Here is a 23,497-nt window from a genome sequence, read left to right on the forward strand (position 1 = left end):
ATGAGGCCTGTAAGTCCCTTTTCTTTTGGGTTTCCGCTCACTTTACCTGAGGTTTCTAATTGCATTGTTTTCATTACTCCAAGGTATTCCACACGTGCTTGTAATTCCTTTTCTCTCTCAAATGTCTCACTAGCTCAAGAATAACTTTTTATGTGACCATTTTATAACTTTACTTTCCATATAGAGAAGAATTCAGTCTCTGTTAATCTCTGGGTCTTTATTTATAAAGGGAAGTATTTTGAACCCCGAAAGCTCCTTCACCTCTCTAGCTCCTTTGTTAACACCTCAGAAGTTAGCCATGATTTTTTTTCTTTTTGAAGCATCTCTGTTCAGATTTCAGACTTGCTTTCATACTGAGAGACTGATAGCAAGAAAACTTTAATATTAGTATGTCATCTCCTCCACTTCTCTTTCTTGTCTTTCCTCAGTGAGTCTTCCCTTCCTTAGGAAAACAATACAGAAGCAGGGTTTCCAGGTCAGCTCTTTCATCATCTACTCTTCTTGTCCTCCCACCCCATTTCTTCCTTGATTGTGTTGCCTGTGGCTGCCCCTCTCCACCCCCTTCCCTTTTGCTTGACTGATATCTTTTAGGCTGATATATTTTAGATTTTGGAAGGACTTTTCCTTTTGAGACTGGTTGGACAATGGAAGGTTGGGAGCTGGGTGGAGTTGGGAGTTTGAGGCCATGGAGGGGATGGGGTTCCAGGTGTGTGTATGGGTGAGACACATAGAAGGAGAGTTGGATACTTGCTCTTCTGCATTGCTCTTTGTAGAAGTTAACTGCAGTGGTCAGGCAGGTCTGTGTTGATGTATTTTTCTGTTATCTAGAATAGACTCCATGCTCTAAAAATAAGCACTCATCTTTGACTTAGATGTTCACCTGTGTTGGTGCAGCCAGTGTTTATTGACGGATTTTATGTGTATATGCGATACTTTCTGAGACTTTTTTCTCAGATAAATTTTCCAAGTATGTATCTTGGAATTGTAAAAGATTTCTAGGAGGATTTTAGTTCTAGATACTGTATTAATTCTTATTAATGCTTTTTACCTGTCCAGGACCCCTCGGCCAGTCATTGTGGAGCCCATGGAACAGTTTGATGATGAAGATGGTTTGCCAGAGAAGCTAATGCAGAAAACTCAGCAGTATCATAAGTAAGATCTTCTTAATAAGAAGATAAATTCTGATAAATTTAGAATGTGCTTTCAAGGGTATTTATTACTTTACATTTGTTATTGAGTATTGTTGGATTATAAGGTGTTCTGTTTAGTCTTGTTAGCTAGTAACAATTGTTAGCCGGTAACAATCTGGTTAATAGAGTGGGCTGGTCTACCTGGAATGCTAGTTTTCTTGTGTATATTGGTAAAAGGTTAACTTGACTTTGAAAAGTTCAACTTTTATAACTGGGGCATGGGTGGGTTCCATAAGAGTATACTGTCTGTAGTACCTATGCCAGAGAAACAGTGAATTTTAGATACAAAAGTTTCCGTATTGAGTATGCCACAGGTGTATTGTGAATTAAGAGGAGACTTTGGCAGGAGTAGAAAGAAGGTTCTAGTTAAATAACTTGGGAAAGGGTAAGAATTCTTTTTTAAAAGATCTATTAATCTGTGGTATCCAACAAAGTGGTTTGTGTGTGTGTGTGCATGCTCTGTCATTCGTATCCTACTCGTTGCAACCCCATGGACTACAGCCCGTCAGGCTCCTCTGTCTGTGGGATTTTTCCAGGCAGGAATACTGGAGTGGGTTGCCATTTCCTTCTCCAAAGAATTCTTAAAGATTAAAAAGAAAAATAACCTTTTACCAATTACTTTTCACTCAGTGTGGTTCAGATATTTTTATGTAAGTTGACTGTGTAAATACATTGTGTTGTTCATAACTACTCAGTTGTTTATTATAGTAAGTAAGACTGTAGTGAACTTCCCTGGTGATCCCATTAGTTAAGACTCTGTGCTTCCAAAGCAGGGGACGCTGGTTTGATCCCTGGTCAGAGAACTAAGATCGCACATGCTGTGTGGTGTGACTGAAAAACAAAAAACACTGTAATATTTGCGTGCATGGATCTAAATATTCTAACGCCTTTGTGCCAGGCAGTGTCCTAGATGCTGCCAGTGCAAGGTAGAACTGCTTTTGCCCTCATGATGCTTACATTTCTAGTGGCAGGGCTACACAATAAATACTGAACCAAAGATTAATGTTTTAATAAATATACTAAGTAGTGAGAAATACTATTTAAAACGACTGAATTGAGGTATGATGCTAGAGATCGAAGAGTATGCATATTTAGTGGTGATTAATTCTGGTAGATTGTTCTCCCAAAATATTACACCAATTTATACTCATTGGTGTATGCATAAAAGTATTTCTCTTCATCCTGACCAAAAAATGATTGTGATTTTAAGATTTGATAGTTTGTGTTCAAAATAACATTTTACATGTTTTAATAGCACTCTTTGATTTTAGTGTAGACTGGTTTTTCCCTTGTAGTTGATTTAATGACAAATATGGGTGCTTTTTTTTTTATTGATTTGGCTTTTGTTGTGGCACATAGACTATAGTTGTGACTCGAGGGCTTTAGTAGCTCCACGACATGTGGAATCTTAGTTCCCCGACCAGGGATTGAACCCACGTCCCCTGCATTGCAGGACAGATTCTTAAATACTGGACCACCAGGGAAGTCCCTGGGTGCTTATTTTTAACTGGTGTTGCAGATGTATCAATGAACAGAATAAACCAGAAATTCTTGCTGTGTGGTAGAGTGGGTAGCCTATCCCTTCTCCAGCAGATCTTCCCGACCCAGGAATTGAGCCAAGGTATCTGGCATTGCAGGCAGATTCTTTACCAGCTGAGCTATCACGGAAGCCCTTGGGAAGCAGGGGGTAAACAATAAAATAAAGATGGCAGAAAAACAGGGAAAAGTGGGTGTAGGGGAGCAGAAGAGTGTGGCTCTTTTATACAGGTGGTTAAGGAAGCTTTTGTGAGAGTAGTCTTTGATTCACAACTTGAAAGTGGGGAGTGGGGTGGGGTGGGGGGGCACCGGATGGAATAGGGATCTCAGTCACCTGAGGGGTACAGCTCTGAGGGAGGACTCTGGCATGGTGCAGGTGCAGTGAGGAGGCCAGGTTAACTGGACCAGGGTGAGTATGGGGAACCTTGTAGGGGTCAGGGGAGTTAGGACGTAGTGGGAGGAGAGCAGACTGTGGGCTACTGAACTAACTGGCTTTTGTGATTCGTGTGAAAGGAAGAAGCAGGATAGTGATTTAATCTTAAATTTAAAGCAGCTTTCTAGCTGCTCTTTTATAATAGATTATAAAGAGCCAATGGTGGGATTGAGGAGGTAAGTTTAGGATCCTGCTGACAGGAAGTGGTCACAGTGGTGATGACCAGAAGTGGTCAGATTCTGAATGTAGTTTGAAAATAGATTGGATTTTGCTGATGGATATGGGGATGTGGGAGAAAGAGAGTTAAAAGAGTGATGAGGTTTTTGGCCTAAGTAACTGGAAAGTATGGACATGCTAGTGACTGACATGGAGAACCTGGAGGAGTAGATTTGGGGGAGGAGGATCAGGAACCTTGTTTTGGGATCTGTTGTCAAGGTAGTTGGATTTGTGTCTGGAATTCACATGTGCTGTTTGCGCTAAAGTTACCAGTGTGATGGAAAAGAATGTCAAAGGAACAACTCCTGAGTGTTCATTTGACAGAAGTTGGGAAGGTCAAAAGGAATCAACAGAGACTGAGTGGGAGAAGTCCCTGGAGTGGGAGCAGTCCCTGAAGTGGGAGGGGCACCCAGCAGAATGTGTCCTAGAAGCAAGGGATTGGTAGTAATCAGTTGTAACTCAACCATGTAAATTTCTCTTAAAGGCTGTTTCAAAGGCTTACGCTTAATTTCCTATTCATTTGATTTCTGGTTATAGCTTATTACAGATTTTAAGTAGAGCATCCTTTTGCATTCAGTAATTAGAGAACTGAAATCATAAGGGTGTTACAAGAAGTAGAATTTATAGATTGTGCTTGTTTTATTAAAAAAAAAAAACCCAAACCAAACTTGTTTATATAATGACTTAATTATTCCAGCAAACATTACATGATCTCATGATATTTTAAACTTTACTGCTGAAGAGTTATGCTCTAAAAGGAATGTTGATGAAACTTAAAGAGTCAAGATTCAAATTCAGCTCTGATGCCCCAAATCCATATTGTTTCAATAGTGTTTCTTTTGGGAGAAAATGAAGTTTTTATATTTATTACTGTAGTCAACATCTGACTTAGGAGCTACTAACCAATGAACAGTTCTTGGTAGGTGAGAACTGTGTTCTTATAAAAGTACTTTTGAATAACTGAAATTCTTTGAAGGTTGGGTACATTCATAGGTCTTCATTTAAAAGATCTTTTTTCCCTGTCATTTATTCATTCATTCAAGAAATAAATACTAAATGTGTACTATGTGCTAGGTACTTAGGTACAGTGATTAACAGGAATTTCATGTGCTCATTGAGTTTACAGTCTAGCAAGGCAAACAAGTATAAAACAAATTGTAGGAAATTAGGCCTGTATTATTTGGTGTAGCCAAACCTGGTACATAATACTCAACAAACTGTTTCTGCTTTATTACTGTCCCTAAAAGTTATTACTTTTAGAAAAATCTGACTTCAGACCATTAACTTAGGGGACATTTGCTTTATATGTTACAGACTGCCTTATATAAAATTGTTGATTGAAAACCAGAAAGGCCTTATTGGAGGTGGTAATTTGGGGAGTGCAGGTTGTAGTATCTCGTTGTCTTGGTTTGAATCCTGGTTCTATTGCTTATTAATTAGTTGGGCATCTTTGGGCAGTTTCTTAAACTTAGGCTTGTTAAACTGCTTGACAATATTGCCGTTAAGTATTTCTTGGAAGTTACTTTTCAGACAGTGCCGTGAACACTGTGCGAGCTTAGTTAATGGTAATGCTTGTTGTTCTTTAATGTTGTTTTAGTTTTTAAACATATGTTTCTGTATGTCTTTTCATGTAAACTTAGGGAAAGAGAACAGCCACCACGTTTTGCTCAGCCTGGGACATTTGAATTTGAGTATGCATCTCGATGGAAAGCTCTGGATGAGATGGAGAAGCAGCAGCGCGAGCAGGTTGATAGAAACATCCGAGAAGCCAAAGAGAAACTGGAAGCGGAGATGGAAGCGGCCCGGCACGAGCACCAGCTGATGCTCATGCGGCAAGGTATGTTTCTCATTGATAACTGTTACTATTGAAGTTGCTAGTTAAGAGTTTCAAGACAGTTGAAACTCAAAATACTAGGAAGAAAATTTTTGCTTTTCTGAGAGAACTTCCTTATGAAAAAAAATTATTAAAAAAGCTGACTATTTAAGATTCTAATTACGTGTCAAAAGATTACAGATGGATGTTCCTTGGCAGAGATGAAAAAGATTCAGGTTTGCTGATGGATATGGGAATTTAGGAAGACTAAATTCTTAGTATTTGGTAAGAACACTTGAAACACTTGAGACAGAGCTAACTGAATTTTTTGTATGTGTGTTTTTTCGTTGTTAACTGAATTTTTTTAAGAGCACTCATAACAGGTGTTATGCATAACATACATTTATTACTATTAATATTCACTGGTCAGATACTTAATGGGACAGGCTGCTTAAGTATATATCAGAAGCTTACTTTTTCCCATCCTTGTTTCTAGGTTTCTTATTATGCTGCTTATATTCTCTCTCCCCTTTGTTCTTTTCTGTTAATTCTCCATGTAATTTTTTCTGATTCTTCCTATCACTTTTCCATTTTCTATAAAACTTTTCACTCTTTTTTCTTAAAAAAAATTTTTTTTTTTTGGTTATGCGGTTTGCAGAATCTTAGCTTCCTGACCAGGGATTGAACCTGTGCCTGTGCATTGGAAGTGTGCAGTCCTAACCACTGAACCACCAGGGAATTGCCAAAATTTTGCGTTTCTTTAAGGTGTCTAATTGCTTTCTCTTTTGCTTTTAAATTTTTTGCCTTTTTTTTTTTAAGTTTAGTATTTCATTAAACCTTTATCTCCCCTGGAGAAGGAAATGGCAACCTACACCAGTATGCTTGCCTGGGAAATCCCATGGACAGAGGAGCCTGGTGGGCTACAGTCCATGGGATCGCAAAAGAGTTGGACACGACTTAATGACTACAACAATTACAACAGAACCTTTATCTACCTTCTCTTGGCTGCCCCTCAGAGACGAAGGTGCTACAGGTAGCTGCCTGATTTCTATGGCAACCTTCTTTCTTTATTTATGTATAAATTGTTTTTATTTTTTATGAATTTTAAAATAATTTTACTGACTCAACTAGTCTTTTTTTGCTGTATAGCATTTGGAATCTTAGTTCCCTGACCAGGAATTGAACCTGTGCACCCTGCATTGAGAGCACAGAGTCTCAACCACTGGACCACCAGGGAAGTTTGCAGAGGCTTTCTTATTGGACTTTATGTCATGTAGTCTTGGCCTCCTCTAAACTATTCTTTATACTAGAGCCAGTATTTTCTTTTATTTATTTATTTATTTATTTTAATCGGAGGCTAATTACTTTACAATATTGTAGTGGTTTTTGCCATACATTGACATGAATCAGCCATTTGGTTAGCATTCATCTATAAATCTTTATATGGTAGATTCTCATTTTCTTCAATATAAAATCCAGGTTAGCTTTTTTTAGCCTGTTCATTACATGTTTTGGAGAAGGAAATGGCAACCCACTCCAGGATTCTGGTCTGGAGAATTCTATGGACAGAAGAGCTTGGTGAGCTGCAGTCCATGGGGTCGCGACGAGTTGGACACGACTGAGTGACTAACACAATTAATACATGTTTTTGAAGCAGTTTCAGTCAAGTCAGTGAATAACTGCTAGTGCCAAATAAGTTAAAATCCAGCTCAGCAAACAATAGAAACTAGTCAGATATTTTTGGTTTCTTTTGGTACCCTAAACCTAATGTTTCTGTAAAGTCACTCTTTTTCTAATAAAATTTAACTCATTCATATCATATACTAGTATGTTCAAAGATATACGGTAAGTCCTCTCAATAGGAATCTTCAAGTTGCAAGCTTTCAAAGATGTGAATGTGTGTTCCATCAGCATCAAGTGTGAGTGAAATTGCAGCTTGCCCTCTGTTTCCTGTTGCTGACGACTGTTCGGCTCTACCATATCCCATCTTCTCTCCCTCCAGTCAGTAACTCTTCTTGCCTATTATTTTTAATATTCATTATTTAATTTATATTTATAATCTTTTAAAAAAATACTTTCTTTTGGTTGCACTAGGTCTTCGTTGCTGCATGTAGGGTTTCTCTAGTGTTAGTGAGCAGGGGCTGCTCTTTGTTGTGGTGTGTGGGCTTCTCATTGTGTTGGCTTTTCTAGTTGCACATCATGGGCTCCAGGGCACATAGGCTTCAGTAGTTGTGGCTCACAGGCGCCCATTATAGGCTTCAGTAGTTGTGGCTCACAGGCGCCCATTAGTTGTGACTTGTGGGTTCTAGAGTGGGTTCTAGGCTCAGAAGTTGTGGTGCAAGTGCTTAGTTGCTCTATGGCATGTGGTATCTTCCTGGAGTGGGGTTTGAACAGCTGTTTCCACTGCATTGGCAGGTGGATTCTTTACCACTGGACCACCAGGGAAGCCTCCTGGGTTGTTATTATTATTATTTTTTAAGAAAAATTCCTGTGAGTGTTATTTACTGGATTAAAGGATAAACACCTCAGCTTACATATTTTTTGGGTAATACTTTCCTCCAGAAGTACATTATCATGGCGGTATACAAATATATATCTTTTTGTGAAATTTCAGAAATTTTGGGTATTAGTAACTTAAAGGAATGAATTTGGAAGATACAAAATGTTGTTTTAAGTTGATCGTGCTCCTGGTTTGTATTAGATAGTGTGCTTATCAGATAATTTGATTGTCAGATCCTTAGAGCTAATTATTGTACCCTGTTCTGGTGAGGAAGCATGGTCTGAGAGGGCAAAGCAGCTTTCTTAACTGGCCCAGCTCAAAAGGAGAAGATCCAGTTTTCAGGAAATATTCATGCTCTTTTCTTACTCCTTTTCATGGAAGAAAATATAGTACATATTTTTACATTTATTACTGTTTATGTTCCTGTTTTAAGAGCAGCTAACCTAGAAAATCAATAATAAAATTGTTAAAGGATACACTGTATTGACTTTCTTAGTTAATTAATGATAGATATTTATTACTGTTTATGTTCCTGTTTTAAGAGCAGCTAACCTAGAAAATCAGTAATAAAATTGTTAAAGGATACACTGTATTGACTTTCTTAATTAATGATAGTAAGATATTTCTCATGTTTTGTCTTATTGAAGCATTTCCCCTTAGAAATATAAATAGACTGTATATTTTTTGGTCTTTACCAATCTCACCAGCTATAGAAATTATATGACAGTTATAGGCTCTCAATGTTGGTTGTACAATGGAGTCATCTAGGGAGCTTCAAAAAAAAAGAAAAAACTCATAGCTGGTTCACATCCCAAGAGATTTTGATTTAATTGGTCTGTGGTTAAAAGGCACTTGAGCAGTTCTAATGAGCTAGTAAGGTTGACAGTTAATGGTAAAAATGTTTGAAGATCATTGTCGTCATGTTTTTTAGATAGCTAAATGTTTTTCTCAACTGGCATGTTATCTGAATCACCTGGTTCCTGGTGCATATACCAGAGCAGACTTTTCCTTGAGCAGAGTCCCCCAATTTTTTTTTTAATTTTTGTTTTTTTAGTTTCTCAGTTGAGACTGAACATCCAGGTCTGGGATGTGGCATTTTGGAAGAAGCTTTGGAATAATGATAGATTTGGCTATATATCCCGGTGAACCATATCATGCTTGGATGACTACAGCCACATAATCTGTCTGGATCTTTTTTTGTTGACATAATACATAATTCAATCTTTTTTAATCTTTAGGGAGGATAATATTGCCTTTTTATAGTTATGATGCCTTTGTTGTTATAGTTAAGATGTTAGAGTTATTTGCCTATGGAATTTTAACCTGAACCATTAGTATTATAAGAATTCTGAATATAGTATTTTATTAAGAAATGTTTGAGATAATTTATGTTCATTTTAGAAATTTGAGATAAGCTGGTTATAGAAAAAAGAAAACCAATAATTGTGTTATCTGGAGTACTTATATATATTTTAAAATATATTTATTAGTCAGTGCATGCATGCACGTATAATTTGGTAGGGTAGTACAAAGATATTTTAACACTTGGGAAGTTTATCCACTGCTTCTCAAATGGGCATCTTTCATTGTGTTGCTTCACTCTGAAAGCCCTGTTCTTGATATGTGACTTGAGTTGATGACAGTGGGAATGCTCGTCTTGTTTAAAGTGGGCTTGTTCACATCAGTGTTCAGCCCTTTTTCCCCTTTCAGGAACTGTCCTCTCTTTTCTTCATGTGACACTGACTTGATGCAGGAGGAAACGTGCTGACAGTGTTGGGAGGGATGTTTTGGGATTTTATGCCACGTCCTATCCCATTTTTCCTACCGTTTCTGGTCTGATGCTTAATGTGCCCTCTGCTGATGTTTCCCAAGGCATCGTTTTGGGCTTCAAGCTTGCTGCTGAAAAAAATTATAATTTGCTTAAAACTGTGTAAATGAAAATATAGTTACTGTTCATTCTATTTTTAGTATGTTCCAGACCCTGTGTTAAAGCAGTTACTAATTTTTTAGCATAAGGGTAGATTTTATTTTCTTCATATATCTGAAGAAATGGGCCCAGGAATGATATTGATCTGGTTCATTACACAGCTTATAATCTTTCATTGTACAATGGTGTGATAAGACTTTAAAAAGAGAAGCTAGGTTCATGAGTATAAATAAGTTACTACATACATTGCCAGTCGTGGAGAACCTGTATGCTTATAGATGTAAAAATACAGAAGAAGAAGCTAAAAATATTAATCTGTAGTCAATATTTTGTAGATTTAATGAGGCGTCAAGAGGAACTCAGACGTTTGGAAGAACTCAGAAACCAAGAGCTACAAAAACGAAAGCAAATACAGCTGAGGTAAAGAACATCATTATAACAGATATGTGAATATATGTAGCTTTTATTGCATATGTTATTAATAAAACACCAGTGTCTGTTATTGACAAGTTGTATTTAATATTAATTGGAAAATACAGAAAAAAATAACAGAATTGTCCATTTTTGACTACAGTTATGGAATTACTAACAATCTCCCATAATTCATTATTCTGTCAATATGATTGTTTCTAGCCAGTTGTGGACACTTCACAGACACTGTGAACTTGGAGGCCTTAGGCATTATTTCATATAATTTACTGTAAAAATGGGCTGTGATTTATTGGACTATTTTTCTATAAATGGATATATTTGCATTCTTAGTTTTTATTTTTCCATGTGTTTAAGACTGGTCTGAATGCCATTATGCATTTTTGTACTTATGATAATTTATTTAAAAAAGAAATCTGGTGGTAGAATCCACAGTAAAAATGATATGGGCATCAGAGATCTCAGTACATGATAGACAACTGTGACCAGCAACTTAAAATCTTTTAGGTCAAGGAAGGAGGTTTAAGGGAGTAGTTGATCTAAGATGTGGAAAGAAAAATTAACAGTTTTTCTTGCATCTGCAAGATTTAATTGTAAAATGTGAGATAAATATTACTCTCACATGTTTCAATAGTCTTAATTAGGAATTGTAAGCACAGCTATGATTAAAGCAAGCTTAAAATTTTGTTTTGAAAGTGCTGTTAAAGTACTAAGTGCTGTGATGGGAAGTAAGGTGCTCATGGGAAATAAAAGAAAGTGAAAAATTGTTAATGAGTTTGAAGTGTCCTCATGGACTGGAGATAGATAGTTGTTCGTATAGTGTATTTTTTCCAACTTTGTACCTGATGATATCAGTGTATGTGTGTTTCTGTATTAGGACTACTCTGATTTTACTCTAACCTACTTACTCTCAATTTATAGTACTTGGCAGGCAGCATCAGCATCCTAGTCTCAGTACTGCTGAGTCATAAGCTGACTCACCTGTGTTGTGATAAACCCTCCAGGTGACTCTGAGGCATTCTCAAGTTAGGAAACCACTGTTGTAAAAGAAACTCCCCCATTAACTCCTTTCCGGAGGGGCCGTTTTCAATGTCTTTCTTTTTTTAAAAACAATTTTTATTTATTTATTGATTGATTGCTGCGCTGGGTCTTTGTCGCTACCTGTGGGCTTTCTCAAGTTACAGAGAGAAGGGGCTAGTTTCTAGTTGCGGTGCATGTTTTTCTCATTGTTGTGCCTTTTCTTGTTGTGGAGCACAGGATCTAGGGTGCAGGCTCAATAGTTGTGGCACCTGGGCTCAGTTGCTCTGTGGCATGTGGAATCTTCCCGAACCAGGGATTGAACCCGGGTCTCCTTCATTGGCAAGCGGATTCTTTACCACCAGGAGCGACCTCAATTTCTTTCTTACTCCTTTTTTCTGTTTTATGTAATTGTGTTTAAGTCTCTACTTGTCCAAATACAAGGAAACCTCCTCTCTCCTAAAACAAACCTTTCTGAATCTAGCTTTTGCCTTTTACATTTATCCTTTTCAGCTAGGCTTTTAAAATTAGTGCCCTATACTTATGCTGAAGTAATAAGTAATTAAAAGTAAGCAGTGTGGGATGTATAGAATAAACAAACAATAGGGTCCTACTGTATAGTGCAGGGAACTATATTCAGTATCCTGTGATAAACCATAATGAAAAAATATATAGGGATATAGGTTTGCAATTCTGAAACTACTTTTTTCCCTTTTTGATCAAGACGTTATTAAGAATAATGTATATACTTTCTTAAATGAATAAATTAGGTAAATATGACCTGAGGTTTCTCATTGTTGGAGAAAGAAAGAAGGCAGAAAGGCTAAAATGAAAATGAATCTTGTCGTGTTCAGTGGGGATCAGAGTATCAGTGTGAACTGAGTGCCGTTTAGACAAATACAGAAATATAGATGTGTGTATATATGTGGGTTCATAAGTATACATATATATATTTCCTAGCCCTGTCTACCCAGAAGCAGTGATGCCTCAGGAATAATGCCCAGATTTTTGTTTCCGAATACCATTCTCCAATAAAAGGAACCAGGGCTTTTTGGAAAAGTGGCTGATTCCAATATTAAAAAGTCCAAGTTGACTGATGTGCCAGAGTGAAGGGAAGTCCTTGAACTAAGCTCAGGCCTGTTGAAAGAATACAGGAGCTAAACTGAAGATGCTCCTAAAGGCCAAAGTTGGAACAATTTCAACAACAAAATAAGAAATTATAGGTTTTACATTTGTCAAATGATACTTACTCAGGTCAAATATCCATGAGTCTGTGCTGATAAAAGTAATTTAATGAATAAGTAAATAAATGGAGGAGAATGGACAGCTTTTCCTTAGTTGTTAGAAGTAGAATTCCAAATAATAAATGGGAAAGGAGCCTGAGAGAAAATTACAAGGAGCGAATACAAGGTACTGCAGTAATACAGGCATACCTCAGAGGTAGTGTGGGTTTGGTTCCAGGCTACCACAATCAAGAGTATACCTCAATAGAGTCACCTTTATACTATACTGTAGTCTGAGATAATATTTTCAATATTATTAATATTTTGTGGGTTTCCCTCTTAGTCATATTACAACTAATTATTATTTAATAGTGATCCTTCACATACATATTAGGTTTTTGTTGTTCCATGCTTGAATATGCCTCTAGGGCAGAGGTTGGCAGACTTATTCTGGGAAAGGGCTCCTTCGTAAATATTTTAGGCTTTCCATGTCATATGGTCTCTGTCTCAAGTGCTCTAACCCAGAGGTAGCCACAGTGAGTGAACGATTGTTCCAAAATTTACAAAAACAGGTGGTACACAGATACCTGCTCCCAGGAGATTTCCTCAGTGGATTGATGCGGTGAGGGAGAGGTGGCTTATGAAGGCTTCCTTCTGTACATAGTAGGATTTTTGTCTCAGCGGTGTGGTAATTTGCAGTGGTTGGTACTAACTGCTTTGCCAGTGGTGAATCCCAGGCTTTTTCTTTGTTCTGTAAGAGAGTACTGGTTTGAGCTTCTGGAGCCTGGATTTTTTTTTTTGACTGTAAGCATATAACTAGGATGCTGTTATTTTACTGTTTTTTGACTTACCCTAGATAATTACTATTTCATTGGTTTGTTTGATTTATTAAAGGTTTAGAGCAAAATAGAAGGAGGATAAATCTGATAAGCCACTCATTATCAGAGACTGGCATAATATATAAATACATGATACACATAAATGATTTTGTTTTACCTGAAATAAGATATCTGGTTATGGCTTATATGTCACACCCTGAGTTTGTATTTACAAATCTCTCAGGCATGAGGAAGAGCACCGTCGTCGTGAAGAGGAAATGATCCGACACAGAGAACAGGAGGAGCTGAGGCGACAGCAGGAGGGCTTTAAGCCAAACTATATGGAAAATGTAAGTAAAGTACTAGTTAACTAAAGTGATGTTATATTGTTAGGTGGATGATGTATACTTAGAATTCTTTAGATATTGCTTTATATAGTACTGTATTTTCTAATCTTTCTGAATCGTTATGTTTATGATAAACTAACAAGTTTCTTAACCTCTTACAGGTAGTAAACCAAAATTAGTTTCTGAAGGTAATCATGCTTTATGAAATGGATATTAAATTTTGCTTCATTTCACTTTATCTTTTTTTAATTGCTGGTAAATTAGGAATCTTGATAAATCCCATCATCTCCACTTGATTGATTTTCACCATTAATTGATGTCAATTCTTTAGTTTGGAAGATTTTAGGCATATAGAAGAGTAGAGTAGTATGTGCTTATTGGTCAGCCATAAGAGTTATTAGTACTTGGCTGATCTTTTTCATCTTTAAGTAATCCTGAAATTTTTTGTATGAAAACCTTGACTTCGTATAATTTTATGTGAGTGTGGACCTATAAAAGATAAGGACTCTCAAAAAATTTCTTTATCATAGCTTAAAAGTTGTCAGTTACTTAAAGTTACTTAAAAGTTACTATTCTTTTAAGTAGTTAAAACCCCAATTTGTCCAAGTCTTCACAATCTTTAAAAGAAATAATTTGATTTCTTCAAATGGGTTGATACATCCATTCTTTTTAGTTTGTAGATTTTCTTTTTTTTTTTTCATTGTTTCCTTATTGTTTTTATTTTTAAAGAAACAGCCCCTCATATAGAATATTTCACATCCTGGATCTTGTTGATTATATCCTGGCAGTGATGTTCAACAAGTTTCTTTATGCCTGAGTTTCTTATGGAAGTTATTTCTAGAGACTTTATCTGACTCTTGTTTTTGTTTTAGGGAGGTGAAGTGGTAGGGCAAAAAAGGATACTTAAGATATGTTATAACCCACAGGTTCTAAATGATAACAGAGTCTCATTGTTCACCTTAGATGAATGCCAGCTTAACAACTCACTCTAAAAAATACTTACCAATATTTTTTTCTCTAACTGTTTTAAAGCCATGATTCTTGAGTAAGTTTCTGAAGCTAAACGTATTAATTCAAATTACCAGTACCTTTTTTTTCTGACTGTCTCTGTCCCTGGAAAATTTTAAAGCTTTTTTAAATTAAAATGAATACAGCAAAGTAAATCCTAAGTAGAATAGTGATCAAGAACTTTTTATTTTTTTGCCTTCCATCAAGTAAATGTCCTTTGAATGAAAATTACATGGCATTTAAATTCAGTTGGAAAACTTTTTGTTAAAGTCACACTAAAAGTTAATAGATTTTAAATCCTATTACCAAATTAGTTAAGTTTTTTGAGCGTTGGGTTTTTTTTTTTTGAGTAATTTCTAGCTTTATTAAAATCTCTTTTCCTCTTGGGTACATAATACTTACATAGTAACATTTTTAAATTGTGGTCTTCTTTTTCACTGTTAAATTTTAATATAAATCTGTTGGATTTATCAATGTGAGAATATTTTACAATGTTAAAAGAATGTGGAATTTAAAAAATTTTCCAAATGTGTATATTTTGAAAACTAGTAACTAGTGTTTTAATCTTAAAATATAGAAAAGTGCATGTGATACATTTCTTAGAGAAATTTTATTTCATTCCATTGATGACTAGGAAATTCTTCCTAGTTCTTCTGTGTACCTCAGTATATCATTTTCTAAACTGCTTGTCTATAGTTAAGCTGGTGGGATTAGCTTTCTTAATATTTTTCTGGCATAAACTTTATGTCCTTGGAGCAAATATGTAGCTGTGTCGAATGATTTAAGTTATTTAGGGACCAGAAGGAAATGATTAATATGTTCTGTTAAACTTAAGTTGACTACATGGAAAGCTTGATTACAAACTCTCATTCTTTGAAATTTCAGTTTTTAAAAACCTGTATCAGTATTTTTTAATATGTTCAAGTGGTAGGTATAATTAATGAAGGAGAGATAGTTTTGACTTTTTATACAAAAACTATTTAGAAATGATGCTACAGTTTAAAATTGAAATCCTGCAAATACTTAAAACATTGGAATGTTTCAAATTCATTTTAATGGTGGGTAAAATGTAATAGCCAGGGAACTTTGAGAATAAATAAATTAGATATTTAAAAGTATGGTAGGTTTAGTGGAATTTCAGAAGTAGCTCATTTATTGTTTCACAAGATTATGCTGTCAGAAAAGTTAGATGATTAAATATTTTAACATTAATAGAGTTTTAAGTAGTTACCAAAAGTATGTTTTACATATTTGAAGCATCATGAGATTAATGTGGCTGGTGTAGAGGTCTGCAAACGTAGCCTGGAACCTCCACGCATTTTTGTACCACCCTACCACGGAGCTGAGAATGGTGTTCACATTTTTAAAGTGTTGATAAGAAAAAAAGAGACTTCTGAACAGTAATTGTGACCCATAAAACCTAAAAGACTTACTCTTTGGCTCTTTACAGAAAAAGTTTACTGAACAGTGGGCTGGAGTTGGTGATTTTTTTTTTTTAAATTAATAGTCACATGTTAGGCTCCAAAGTTAGTATGTTCTTAATATTTTAGAAAGGAATCATTTAAAATAGTATGTAGCAATGATATTTAATATGTAGAGGAAAATATAGTCTTTGTTCTATTTTTAGGTTTTTCTGAGATTAGAAATTATGAATAGACAAATTTTTCATCATTTTGGTCTCAGTTTTATTTGGTTCCTAACTTCATAATGCTTGTTAGTATAAACTAATCAGGCTAATCAGGCACTAAAGCAGTATTAATGAAAGCTCTTTACTGGTCTTAAGTGGTTTGTGTTAATAGAAAAACATTGAGGCCATTGTTGCTTCAGTTATTCTTCATTTACTTTCAAAACTGTCTCAAAAAATTTGTTAAACAATTTTAATGTTTGTTTTTGTTTTTAAAAGCTTTGAAATTAGGCCCTCTTATGTGCTTCTCTTATTTCCCTGTTCAGTGTAAAGGGAGGAATCACATGGTAAGTGTTCAGCTTGCCTGAGTAATAAAAGTCATGTAGGTTTACTTGGTTTGTTTTAAGATGCCACCTCTCACTTCTTTCTAATATTCCTATTAGGAATATTCCAACACAACTAATAGTAGCTGCTTCGGAGTATAAAATAGTTATTTTGTCTTGAATAGTATATATTTTTTAATGTAGCAAAAGACGTATTGTGTTTGATCATGTTTTTCTTTGTTAGCTTTCAAATTGATCATAATATTATAACATACATGGGAATATATTTTTAAGAGTTTCAAGAATATGCCAACTCTTCATCAATTAGAAGCTGTCATTTTAATTTCATACCTTATTTCTCCTTAGAGAAAGTCATGCTATTTGATAATAAACTTGTAATTATAAATTAAACATGTTATTTTTCACTCTTGTAGCATAATATATTTTTGACTCCTGTAACACTGTATGTATTTTTATGCCGTGCCTTAATTTCATTTAGGTTTGTTTTTACTGCAGTATAATGGGACCATTTTCTAGACAGACCAGTTTCTAGGTTGAAATTTTCTACTTATCACAATTTTACAGCTTTTGAACACAGAAGTTATTCAGTTAACAGTAAGAATTTGTGAATCTGTCTGTATGATTGTTTTTTTTTTTTTTATAGGTTGTTTTATTTTACTGCCTGTAGATTCAGTAGTTTAAACATTTAAGTACTGCTATGTGTGTACCAGTCTTTATTTGTGTATACAGCTTGGATTGGTGTAAAGAGGAAATTTTAATTAGAATATTTTTAAAATGCATTTTCTTGTAGTAAACTTTCTTGGAAAAATGATGATGTCATAAAATAGGTAAATGTCTTTCTGGCTTTAGTAGTGGTATCATGTAGTTATAAAATACTTCAACTTGGAGAATTGGATCAGTGCTTAGATTGGATGCTACTTTGTTTTAAAACTTAAGTAGTTTCTTTGGCTGGCATGGTCAGTATTAATGTTTGGGTTTTAGTAAAGAAAAGAATAGCTCTTCATATCTGTTTCATATATAGATATATATATGTAATTTTTATTCCTTTTTGAGTAGGTGGAAATAGCCCTGGAGAATTGAACACTTGCATAAAAGCCTGAATGTTTATTACATGCCAAGGCAGTAATTTGACCCCCGTTCCTTAGTCAGAGGTGTCCATTGTAGCTCCTGGGACTGGACAGCAAGGCCACAAGCAGTGAGAGGATGCAGCCCGACTGAGAGAGGCCTCTTCCATGGTAGTGTTTCTGATCATGCATAGTAAGGAATCAGGGAGCTTTTAAAAAAGGTGGGTGCTCAGGTCTCCATCCTACTCACTGATTCATTTTGTGATTTTAGTAGATTTTGGTGGATTATCCATTGGTAGCACACTGGTTGAAAATCCAGTAATTTTCAACCTTTGCAGCATTTCTGTGGAACTTAGAAAAGTGCCTGAGATCTAGTCCAGTGGGACTGGGTTGCAGCCATGGGATCAGCATTTTAAAAAGCTCTTGGGGTTACTTATTTTCATCAGCAAAGATCAGAAACCACTGGCCAGATGTTGAAATGAGACATATGTTGAGATGAATATAGTGATACTAGTTGAATTTTTTATGGAACCTGTGGAGTTTGGGTGAAGTGAGAGCTTAGGTTCATTATGCACGGGAGATAGGGCTCACCTAGTTAACAGTACAAATGGCACAGCCTTCTGTGTGAATTGTGCTCTGTAGGATTTTGGTGTGGCAACTTTTTATTGGACTTGCATCCTTTACATGGAAAGGAGTATTGTCTTAAATGATATATTAATTTTTTGTTTTTAAAATATTTCATTTTGACTGGGAGTCTGCAGACTAGGGTAAGTCAGGCCAGATCTGAGCGCAGCCTGTTTTTAAAACAGGTTTATGGGAACGCAGCCATGTTTATGTTTTGCTTATGGCTGTTTTGCCCCTGAATGGCAGCATTGACTAGTGGTGACATAACTCTGATATTGTGTCAAGACTGTATGGTCAGCAGAGCCTGAAATACTATCCAGTCCTTTCCCCAAAAAGTTTGCTGACCTATGATCTCTGGCCAGTTTGGGAGTTGTGAGAGGGTAACGGGCCGGAAGGCGAGGGGTCTCCAAATGGAGGAAATAGCCTGCAAGTGTCAGACATTTTTTATCTCTTAAGCAGCAGGAAGAAACAATTAACAAGTGTTAGATTTTTTTCCCTTCTCTATACAAATTTAAAAAGAGGTTTGTTTTAAAATTTTCTGTTGCCATAACGATACCTGGTCCCACCTGAACTTAACTTTTCTTGAACCTTGAGCTAACCAATGCATTTTTCTTATGGAAATGTTTTTCTTAAGCTAGACTCTGTCTTCCAAGGTGGTTCTGCCTAAGACTCAGAACTGACTTGACAAACCAGTATGTTTTACTCATGCAAATGTTCTCTTAAGCTATTTTCATGAGACTAGTATTTGTTTGGAAACCTGCCTTTCTTCAAGATTCATGTCAGTAGTTTTGTGGCCCAGGACAACTCGCCTTGTGCCAATGTCATCCCAGAATGCATATTTTGGGTGAGGGGCCTGGTGCCCGTCTCTGAGTTTTGAGACGTTTCCTTTCTCTAATTAACAGCCTGCTAGTAGCTATGTAACATCTGGCTAAAGACTAGTAGCGGGGCCCTCTTTCTGCCCCCTTATGATGTCTGTGTCAGAAGCTGTCTCTATCTCTTTTATACTTTAATAAAACCTTATCACACAAACTTTCTGAGCAGTCAGCCTCGTCACTTGCCCCTCCTCTCCTCCTGAGGCCGAGAATCCCAGCGTCTTTCACCGCTCAGCAATGACCTTTCAGTTAGGGGAGGGAATTTATAAAAAATGCCCCATATTAACCAAACTCATAAAGAATTTGTGATTTAAGATGTAATTTTATTAATTTGTATGTTTATTTTTCAGTGTTTTTAGAAGGCCTGTTGAGCAGAATGCCTCATATCCTAGAACCTTGATTCTTGGTTCTGAAGAATCCAGATTAGTGTCCTGAATGTTCATTGGTAGTCATGGTTATAAGTCAGAGCAGAAGTTATGGGAAGAGCTGATACAGCGTCACAGCCACATTGCTGATGTCTTGGAGTGGTCAAGTCTCTTTTTTCAGTCAGTTGTGGCAAATCCTTTGACTTGGACTGCCACATTTGGGCTTTTGTTTTATTTTATTCCAGTCCCTTCCTGCTTCTTGTGCGGGTATTGTTTCTTTTTATCATTATCCCTTGATTTAATTATAACCTAACTCCCCCACCCCCACAATCCCCCATTTTCCCTGTACAAAACTCAACAGAAATTCTAGCCAGTAATAAAGTTTCATTAATAGGTGCTGGCAGAGCCAGCTGATCCCACTTGTCACTTAGTAATGAGTAGGTCCAAATATATTTTCTTACATGGTTTTTGAGTTTTTGAGAGAAGCTGCCAAAATTTTGTGGTTTTCCCATGGCTATCACTTCTCTTTTTTTCAGTAAATTATTTAGTTCTAACAAGTGATTTGGTTGTATTACAGTAGAAAATTGCATTATTTTGGAAGGGTTAAGTATCTGACACATTTCATAGGATGACACTTTTCATCATCCTGTGGAAATAACTGAAGAGCTGTTTGGTGTACGGTTTGGTGTCAGATTTAGATGTGGGAAGGTCATTCATCGCCAATTGCTGGTATAATGGAAGCCCACTTCTGATCGTTTGGACCTGATGGTGAAAATTAAAATGGATAATAGCAGGTTTGTTGCAGTGGTCTTTCATAGGATGCACAAGTTGTGACCATTTTTTGTTGTTAATATGGTTTCATTTATTTACTAAAATAATTTAATTGATTTATTACAGTGAGCCAAGAATGTTTCTGAATATTTGAGGATGGTACATAGACTTTATCATCAAATAAAAGCAAAGATAACATTTTTATAATGTTAACTAACATAGACTCGAGGAGATGATCTTTAGAATTTTGATGATTTGTGTAATTTGGGTTGAAGATATAATACCATTTTAACCAGCTGTTAAATCTTTGATCACATCTCAAAAGGATTTATTTATTTATTTTAATAATATCTAATCATTTGTAGGGAAAACTTTAAAGTTTCCATCCAAACTAGGACAAGTGAATATGAGTACTAGGTAAAATTTCCTTTTTTTTTTTTTTTTTAAACAGCAGGTATGAAATAAGCCATCTCAGGCAAATCAGGTTGTGGTCACCCATGTTCCCTTGTTATGATTATGAACAGCATTTTCCCCCCTCTGTTTTATCATTCATATTTCAAAGTCTTTTAACTGAATCCAGATGGAAGTGGTTTGATTCTTTACACACTTCATCAGAGAACACTTTGTTAGACTTAATTATTTCTGTGTCATATCAGATGACTTCTTTGACCTTACCTTCCATTATAGTCACAGAGAGGCTTATTTTCCACAGAAACTTCCATATCCCTTTTTCCCTCGTGGAGAAGGTGTGTGTTCAGCACATATATGATCTCTGACTACTCACCCCGGCTGTGATCCTGGATCATTTTTAATATGATTTTTAGTACTTATATTGCCTTCTAATTATTTTCTGACATTTTTGTTCAATAGTTGACCCCTCTGAGTTTTTTGCAGTCAGACATTTTGTATTTGTTATAGTGTAGTTACTTAAATATAAACTGGGAGGATTAAATAGTTGTCTTTTTCAGACTACGGCAAGCAGCTCAATCACATGGTTTTGAATGTTCTTTATGAGCCACCAAACCTCAATATTTTTATTGAATACTAAAGTCTCAGATGTTCATCATTAGTAGTTTTGAAACATAGGTGGCATTGAGACCTAGCTATTGATGTATTTTTGTAGTGTTCATAATGGCATCACATGGTGAAGAGTAAAATAACCATTTTTTGTGCTTAGTTTTCACACATTTAACTTTTTAGTAGGTGCATTCCACTTGAATATCCCTTCAAGATTGTTAGACTTACAGGAAGACTGGAGGTTTCCTTTAGTAAGGAAATTTTGTTCACTGTTTTTTCCTGAGTTTATAATAGTCCTGAGCTTTGTAGAGGATACAGAAAGAAATCAAGCCTAGGGTTACATCTTTGAGGATTTTAGAGTATTTTATATTTTAGGTACAGAGGACCTGTGTGGGGTAGGTTAAGAGACACAGCTAAAAAAAGTTCTGAAAGTTTAGAGAAAATTGCCTGCTTGAGAAAGAGTGTGTAGTCTCTGCACTGTTGAGGAGCTATATTGGGTGTATTTTAAAAGCTAATGTGATTGACTTATTATTCCGCTGTGCTGTAGGTATATTTGAAATGGTAAGTTCTTCTCATCTTACTTGGTTCAGAATGGTAAGCACTTTAGCTAATGTTTACCTTTTTAAGAGAGGCTGGAGAAGAGAGTTTACTTGTATTTGCCAAGTGAACTAGAGTGAACACGGATTTTGAAATGTCCACTATGTGCAATGTAAATAATAGGAATTTTGTTCAATTATTAAGTAGCTTGAAATCATAACAAGATTTTATGAAGACATAAAAACTTGTTACTTCTCCTTTGTGACTTCTTATAATATTTAGAACATCTTACAGGAGTTGTCCTATGAGGTGACTATGTAAAAAAAATTTTTTTAAGGCCAATCAGTATTTTGTGTATTCTGTACTTCATATTGAAGCTTTGTAGTATCACCTGAAATGTCAGAATTTTTTTACCAGATCGAACGAGATAAATGTGAATATCCGTATCCCTGTATAATTCCTAACTACTAGTGGTAGGGAGCAGGAAGCTTGAGTTTGTAAGCACGCTCTGCTGATGAAATGCGCTTACTTCTGTTTAGAATTCCAAGTTCTTGAACGTATATGGGTAAGTTTGCCTCGTTGTCTTGTGATACCCTCCACTACATTGTGCAGCCACATTTCAAATCCTGTCTTTTCTGGTTATAAATTTGTAGTGATTCTCATGATATAACATCTTAATTTGGTGTGCTATTACTTTCCCTAAATCTTGCTTTTAAACAAAATTAAATGCTTGTATCGTAGTTTCTCTTATAAATGTAAATTTTAAGTAAACTCTTGAACTGTATTTAGGTATCATTTAAGTACTTTTAAATATTACTGTATATTGAATTTCTTGCTTTGAGTTAACTACTTAGAAACTATAGCTTGTCAAGATTTCAATCTTCTGGTAGATTACTAAGATAACTTGTTTTATGTCTAGTATCACAAATAGAAAAAGATATTCTCATCTTTAAATACATAATTCTTCATACATTGGAACACTTATGCTTTATTAGCTTTTTTCTGTTGGTGAGACCGACTAGAAATTGCTTCTGTTGCAGCTGATATTTGCTCTTCTGTTTCGTCTTTCATCCCTTCATCTGGCCAGTCATGATAGTTGTTTTGATTTTGACATGGAAGTGTACTGGGTAAGAAGTTATAGGTAAAGAAATGCAAACCAATCACCAGTATTATATGTACATTGGTAAGATACAATTAAAAGTATTAAGTCTGTGTTGTAGTTGATACCCAGATTGCTGATTTCTTTAAGCGTTTGGGATAAAATAACTAAATTTGAGGAATAATTATATACCCCTTATTAATTTCAGTTTTTTAAAGCAGGTTTTCAAATGAAATTTTCCATGACAGTTGAAAAGAGTGATCTTGAAAATGTCCCTTAGGTATATAGATTAGAAATAAAATTCTCAGTTCAATAAAAATTTATTTAAAAATTGATTTGTTTAAAATATTTATTCCCTTCTGTCTCTTGATGGGTATGGCTAGATTATATGTAGTTGTGTTTAATTCATTTTCAATTAGAGAGCCATCCTATGTATTAACAAGTAGCAATGAAGTTTGCTACTTAGTCAGTTGAATTTGACATTGACCTCCAAACATTATGTCTATGAAGTTACCTGAACCAGGCTTTAGAAATACACTGTTGAGTGAATGTAGTTTAAGAGGCACATGTGTTTGGGTTAATGAATACATTAAGCGAAGAATAAAACCCCCTACTTGTATTTGGGGTTCCTTCTATTTCTGATTCAATATTTAACAAGTTCATGAGTAAAACTTGATGTAAGTTAAGATAAAATTTATTCAAAGAGAAACATTTTAAAGTTTT

At 35.5% G+C, this 23,497-nt stretch overlaps 1 protein-coding gene across 2 annotated transcripts in view; it reads left to right on the forward strand.

Moving 5' to 3' along the window:
- The window catches only part of PSPC1 (paraspeckle component 1), a 77,600-nt gene that overhangs the window by 11,423 nt on the left and 42,680 nt on the right, over positions 1-23,497 (forward strand). For both annotated transcript variants that reach the window (XR_014071044.1, XM_081549152.1), the window contains exons 3-6: positions 1,057-1,152; positions 5,016-5,212; positions 9,951-10,035; positions 13,347-13,452. Coding sequence is in view for 1 of the 2 variants with exons in the window: in XM_081549152.1 (XP_081405278.1) it covers positions 1,057-1,152; positions 5,016-5,212; positions 9,951-10,035; positions 13,347-13,452 (484 nt within the window). In the remaining variant the exon portion in view is untranslated. The remainder of the gene's footprint in view (positions 1-1,056; positions 1,153-5,015; positions 5,213-9,950; positions 10,036-13,346; positions 13,453-23,497) is intronic.

The sequence above is a fragment of the Giraffa tippelskirchi genome, chromosome 12 (assembly GCF_054371585.1).
Source record: "Giraffa tippelskirchi isolate mGirTip1 chromosome 12, T2T-mGirTip1v1.2.pri, whole genome shotgun sequence".
Lineage (NCBI taxonomy): Eukaryota > Metazoa > Chordata > Mammalia > Artiodactyla > Giraffidae > Giraffa > Giraffa tippelskirchi.